Source organism: Arvicola amphibius, chromosome 12 (genome assembly GCF_903992535.2).
Source record: "Arvicola amphibius chromosome 12, mArvAmp1.2, whole genome shotgun sequence".
Classification (NCBI taxonomy): Eukaryota; Metazoa; Chordata; class Mammalia; order Rodentia; family Cricetidae; genus Arvicola; species Arvicola amphibius.
The window spans coordinates 122,964,612-122,971,095 of record NC_052058.2 but is presented as its reverse complement, the minus strand read 5'-3'; the positions used below and the strand labels follow the sequence as shown (position 1 = coordinate 122,971,095).

Here is a 6,484-nt window from a genome sequence, read left to right as displayed (position 1 = left end):
ACTCACATATACTAACAAACATACACAAACACAGAGAGAGACATATTAGAGACAGTGGGCTATGATTCTGATATAGTGAATAGAAGTTGGTCGATAATTGGATCCTAAAGTGTTGCTGTGATGACAGAGGATCAAGGTGGCAGTGGTTGTGGCAGAATTCACCCCTGCAATCTGCCCACAGTTGTACCCCTGTCTACAGGGGCAGAGAAATGCACTGAGATAAGAGAAAGTGCTGGAACACAGTAAATACAGAGGGTGGAGGTCAGGACATGGAAAGATCTGAAAACACTATCTCTGTACCTTCAGGACGTGAATTGTCATGTGATCCCAAATGGGGAGTGGGGCAGTCATCAGAGTTATCTATCTGTGTGACCTGTGAGAAGACAAGACCTAAACCTTAATACTCTATTCCACACTGTGTTTAGTATTGACCCTCATTACCAAACAGATCTACCACTGAAAACACAATGACAGGAAATTTCAACTTATAAATTTATTACACAAGCACTGTATGTTCTCCATGCCCACAGTATGCACAAAAGTAAAGAATTCCACATCCTGTCCCCAGAGCCCACAGCACAGCCTCCTGAGGATGAAGGGAGGATGCTCAGTATTTGTCAGGCAGGCCTCTGGGTCTGTAGTGATTGGGATCTTTGCCACTGCGGCCCCATCTGTTGGCTTCCTGGTCAGCCATGGAATCCTCATGTCCACGGCCTATGAGACTCTGAATGTTCTCTCTTAGATCACTAGGAGAAAAGGACATGGAAGAAATCCATCGTCAATCATCATAGCCACAGTATACCTTGTGGTTCTCCCATTAGCATGCAATGGCTCTAGGAGGAATCCAGGATGTGCAGGGAAGGATGGCCTGAAACATTAACCCTGCCAGGTCCAGTTTGTACTGAATGACCATCACCAGGTAGACAGGACTGAGAATCACTCCCTGCCTGCATTTGGAAGCAGGCCTACCCAGTGTGAGATGAGCCCTGGCTCTGTCCACAGCCCAGGATCTACACTGAGAATGAATAGAGGAGACAACTGCGTGAACAAGTGGGCGAGGACACAGGTTGGCATGACCCTCTCTGGGGCTCATCTGCCCCTGGTCTCACAGCATAGTCAGTCCCTGCCACCCAGACCCAGCATCCCAAAAGTCTGTGTTTACCTGAGGACTTCAGCAGCCCAAACTCCCCCGGGACCTCTTCGGGCAGCATCATAGTTCCCTCTAGCATGGAAGTATTTGTCTGCACCTATCCAGTTGGCCTCCCTCATGTCAGAGTAGGCTCTCCACATGTCCCTAGTGCCTGGGTGGGAAAGACAACAGGAACATTACCTAAATGCTCTCCCTATGACTTAGAGAGGATGAAAAGGAATAAAGGAACTTATGGCTTGAGGCTGTGGTCAAAGTAGCCTGAGACCATGGCAGAGAAGAACATTGTCAAAACGTAGTTGATCTCTCCAGATTACTCCTGAGAGTTTTGAGAAGATGCTCCTTTGAGAGCTGGTCCTCACACTCTGGAGAGATGGCCTCACCTCTTACTACAGATATGCAAGAATTGGTTCAGATGGTAAGGGCTTAGAAGAGCTGGCTCTGCCCCTTTCCTGAGAGGGTGTTCCCAGTGGCCCAGTCTGACCAGCTCAGCTTCCATCCAGACCCACATGCTGGGCCTTGGCTGGCCCACCCTAGAAGCTGTTCTGTGGACACCGAGTCCAATGACATCCTATCAAGTGGAGAGGGACATGGCTCACAGCCTAGTCCCCTCAGTACAGCCTGAGCAGAAGGTAGAGAACTTCTCAGGCAAGGCCTGGGATCTACAGTGATTATGGGTTTTGCAACTTTGGCCCATTTCCTTGGCTTTCTCTTTCTTGACTCCAGGCTTTCCAATGCATGGTTCTCCATTCCAAAATAGTACCAGTTTAGGAGGCCCTGAAAGTATTTCTTGGCTATCTTGAAATCCACGAAATGGAGACAGGAGGTAAATCGGAGGGAGAGAGAGCCCCACCAAAGAGGTCCATCCTCCACACCTACCAAGGAACAACCCAGTAAATACTGGAAGAGTTAAAAATAGGCAGAGGCAAAAAAAAAATATCAGTGTCTTGAGTAAGGGCCTCAGCCTGCTTCTCCTTTCCACAACCTGCGACAAGATGGATCTGAGACCTCATCTTGCTCTTCACTTTGTTGTTGTGGGTTTTATTTATCATGACTCTCCATCCTTTCCCTCCACTTCTAGATTTCTAGAACAACCAGACCCAGCAAGTACAGACAGCAGCAGAGGTCACAGGCAGGAATGGGAAGTGGCATGAAACAGAATATGCGTTTTCTGATATTTTTAGATGCCCAGGTGTCTGCAGCTCCTTTTCTTTGGGCCTTGAATTTACTCTGAGCAGATAAGTATTTGTCTGGTTTTATAAATTGGCTTTTAGATTGTCCCAATAGGCTCTCAACAAGACTGAAGTCCTACAGAGGCAGATAACTTCAAAAAAGTAAACCTAAGGTTTCACTGTCGTGGTGGAAGATGTAAACTTCCTTTGCATTTTCACATTTTCACCCTGAAAGCATAATACTTTGAAGTGGTCCAGGGGGGTGAGTTCCTGTCCCTGTGGAGGGCTTCCCTAGAGACCCTAAGGGGGGAACCTTTTCCTTGGATTAGACTGAGTTGGATTGACTGAAAGTTGTTGGATCCAAGGTCATGTTCTATGAATCTGGTTATACTCTGCACGAAGAGAGGTGACACTGTCACTTCAGAAAGCTAACAAGTGAAGACAATATTCCAGGTGGTAGATCCCAGGACAGTTTGTACAGTAAGAGAAGACAGAGAATGCATATTACCATGGCCACTGAGAAAAACACATCAAAGAGTGTATACTAACTACTATTCTCATGGCAGTGCCAAAATTTCAGCCAGGGTACTGAGCAAATACAGCTGCATTTTAGCTTGCAGGTTGAGGAGACTATAAGGTGGTGGGAAGACTAGTGTAGAATAAATAAGTTAGGCATGACGTTGAAATACATGAGAACACACAATGTTGAATTTCCAGGAGACCTACATCCTTGCTCTTGGCTCTGTGTCTAGAATAGAATGGGAATTGGGTGAAAGGTACTATCTGCAGGCATTGCGTGTTGACTAAGCTCATGTGTCTCTAGAGACATACTAAGTGCTCCCTTACTCTCAAAGACTGGTAAATTTGCTGTCTGTGAAATTCACTGTGAAACACACTCTCTGGAAAGCCTTGGCTGCTTTCACTCCTTTTTGGGGACTGCACTGGTTCTCCTCTTCCTCTCCTGGAACACTGGGATGTTCTTCATTTCACAGCCACCAGACATAGAGGTGAGCTGTTCATCACCTTCCACAAGGGGGCAGAAGATCCCCTCTCATGTTGGCGAATCTGCACCTTTCAAGTACAGATTGCTCCTACATTCCTGTGAAAAAGCTGCTGTACACACATTATGTGCTCTCAGGCCTGGGATCCTCACAGAAAGAGGTCAACACTGACCATAAAAGTTCAGAACTACATAGGAAGAGCAACAATGTTCCCCTATCCAGGATACTTCACAAGAATGTTTGCCCTGAATTTTATGGTCCCTGCTCTGGTAAATACTTGGAATCCACAAATACAACCTTCTGCCCCCATCTTTTGCTCTTACCTTGACCAGCTTCTTTGATGAACTCTAACCACCTTTGGCTGTCAACTCCCAGGACCAAGAGACACAAAATGATGGCAATGGAAGGCTTCATCCTGCTGTAGGGTCAGGGAAACACAAAGATGAACATGCCATTTCATGGAGTGAAGGATGCTTCTATAACATTGAGCTGTCCTTGCATGCCAGCACCATATCCCACTGGATTTTATACAGAAATCCACAGGCATTTAGAGAGATGATGTAAGTGGACTCCAGGGAGTTTCTACCTCCCCATTTCCACATGTTTCATTCAACTCCCAGTGCCTGAGAGTTTGCAAATGGACCCCTAGTATAGAGCACTTTGCATTCCGATCTTGCCAGCCAAAACCCAACTGTATAGGAAGCTTCTGGAGAGGCGTGAGGTGGCTTTATAGCCATCATGGGTCTCTGTAATCTGTCTGTAGAAGGCTGACCCTGCCCTTCCCTGAATTCACACAGAAGCATACAACAAATCCCCATGGCAACAGTACTGCCTCCTGTGAATTCTAATGCATCTAGTAGATTCAGGAAGAGACCGAGCATGAAAACAAAGCCAGTGAATGCTGACAGGAACAGAGTCTGCAAAGAGCAAATGCTGGAAAGTTCTGACTGTTCCTCACCTGGGGCTGTCAGTTCCTGCTGAGACCTCGGGTGAGCCGCTTGTGTTACTGGCTGAGGAGATGTGGCCGGGGCTACCTATATATACTGTCCTTTGACTAGTGAGGAAATCCCCTGTTTGATCTTGCATAATCCTACTTGGCCATACTTATCTTTCAGAATATAAAGATTTCTTTTGACACAGTTCGGCTTTCCCCAGATTGTGCAATCTACCTATGCTCAGGAATGCGGCATGTGGAGCTTCCAGAGTCTTCCCCATCCTGACTGGGAATAATCAAGGTAAGAACTTTCCATCAAATCATGCAGGGCCAGTGTCTAAGGAAGGAACATTAATACTGGAGATCTGAATACATAATATTCATGGGGGTACATGCCAAATCCAAAGCCTGAGATTATGTCCTTTCAAACCATAGTTCAAAATTAAGCTGTTAAATAGGAGAAAGAACAGAAGAAATTGACTTCTCACATCCACATGGTGAACTCAGCACTGGGAAAGAACTTTTTCAGACTCAAGTGTTTATTCATGAGCAGTCGCTAAGAGAGATAATAAAGCAGATTAATTCAGATACTGTGATAAGCCAGGAACACAAAACAATAATACAGGAATTTGCTTCAAAGTCATGAGGAACTAAGACACCATAAGCAGGCATGAGCAAGGCCCACGGGTTGTTAACTATGCTACAGTGGGTTCAGGCAGAAAATGGCAAAGCACAGGACAGGAATGCTGGGAGAAAACATCAGGAACCAGCTGTTGGAGATGGAGAAGCAGCTCTAGGTGTTTGTGGTAGTTCACATATGACTCAGTTTCCATCTGGAGTCGATTCTGACTCATGAGGCATTCGACTTCAAGCTTGCCTGCTCTGCTTTTTCCAATAATGTTCAGAGCTGTGAGAGACTTCTGATTTAGCCAATGGGAAAGAGCATTTTGCCCATGAGAAAAGAACATTCTGTCTACTAGAAAGAATACAGATGACAACAAACCTCGGGAACATCAGGATAGAAAGTAAGGCTGCTTCTCGGCAGTAAGCTCATGTTAGAGAGGAGGCTGCTCACTCAAGGACAAGAATGGTCTTGTCTTGGCTACTGACTGACTGTGCTGCACAATTTTCTTCCTTTGCTTATAAGATAGTCCTGGAATAAACTCTGGGCTGTTTGGTGGTTTCAGCATGACCAAACAGACCTCCCGATTCTATCCTGTGTTTCTGTCTCAGTTCCTTTCATCTGATATTTCCTTAGCCTTAGTGTCCCCCCAATCCAGGAACCCTAGCTGACTTTGTCAGTAAGAAGAGCTCTTCGTATGAACTTGTTCTTTATGAACAGTTTAACTAACTCTATGAGGGTTTTATCCAGTGTGTTCTTATCGCATTAACTCTTCATCCACAACTCCACACTCACCTCCCTAACCACCTGACTGAAAGATCTCTTCTTTCCCCCTTCAGCAAGTCCAGTTCTTATGAGACAACTACTTTTGGGAAATGGGGTCTCCCTAGAGGTTGGTCAACAAGGGGTTACAGCATTAAAACCTTCCTCTCCTAGAAGCAATCAAATGCCAATGGGTTCTGAGCTAGGGATGGATTTTGTGCCCACCTAGCCCCCTCCATGCTGGGATTTTGTCTGCTTAGAGCTTGCACTGGTCTTGTTCACACCACCACAATGGCTGTGAGTTCTCCTGGGCAACCGCCCTGTCACGTGTGGAAACCACTCTGTCTGTCAAGTCATCCACCACCTTCACTTCTCCCTTTCTTTTGGCCCCTATTCCAAGAGATGCCTGGTGTTGGGGGATGGGTGTATAGGTATGTCCAGGAATGCTTTTCTTTATTGTTCATTTTATAATCACACAAAGTAGCCCTTGGTTTCTTCATAATGTGTCTCCATGGGATGGGATCTCAGGAGAAGGCCGCTGTCTGCCTTGTATTGCTATCATCCAGACACCTCGCTTGGTTCCTTTAGCAGTTGGTGAATAAATATGGAGAGATGAGTGCATTCTGCAAGCTTATTTACTTAAAGGTGAAACTGGAAGGGAATTTTAAAGGACTGCAAATGTTTGAGAGAAGCATGCCGTTTTGGAATAAACACAGATGGGTGCACAGTGCATTGCATCACTCCAGCACATGCAGGAGCATCCCACATCAGACCCAACACCAACTTACTGTAAGTGGGCACAACCTGCATTTCCCACGGAGTACTCCACAGCATTGAGTTACTGCC

General features: G+C 45.9%; 1 protein-coding gene across 4 annotated transcripts in view; it reads right to left on the bottom strand.

Annotated features, from left to right (window-relative positions):
* Positions 1–478: 478 nt before the first annotated feature.
* Positions 479–6,484, bottom strand: part of LOC119802706 (serum amyloid A-5 protein-like) — a 226,863-nt gene continuing 220,857 nt past the window's right edge. The window contains exons 2-5 of one of the 4 annotated variants that reach the window (XM_038313796.1): positions 4,429–4,540; positions 3,644–3,738; positions 1,163–1,301; positions 479–746 (exon numbers count right to left, since the gene is read on the bottom strand). In XM_038313796.1, coding sequence (XP_038169724.1) covers positions 608–746; positions 1,163–1,301; positions 3,644–3,738; positions 4,429–4,540 — 485 coding nt within the window. In that variant the 3' untranslated portion in view covers positions 479–607. The other 3 variants (XM_038313791.1, XM_038313794.1, XM_038313793.1) reach the window with 3 other exon arrangements.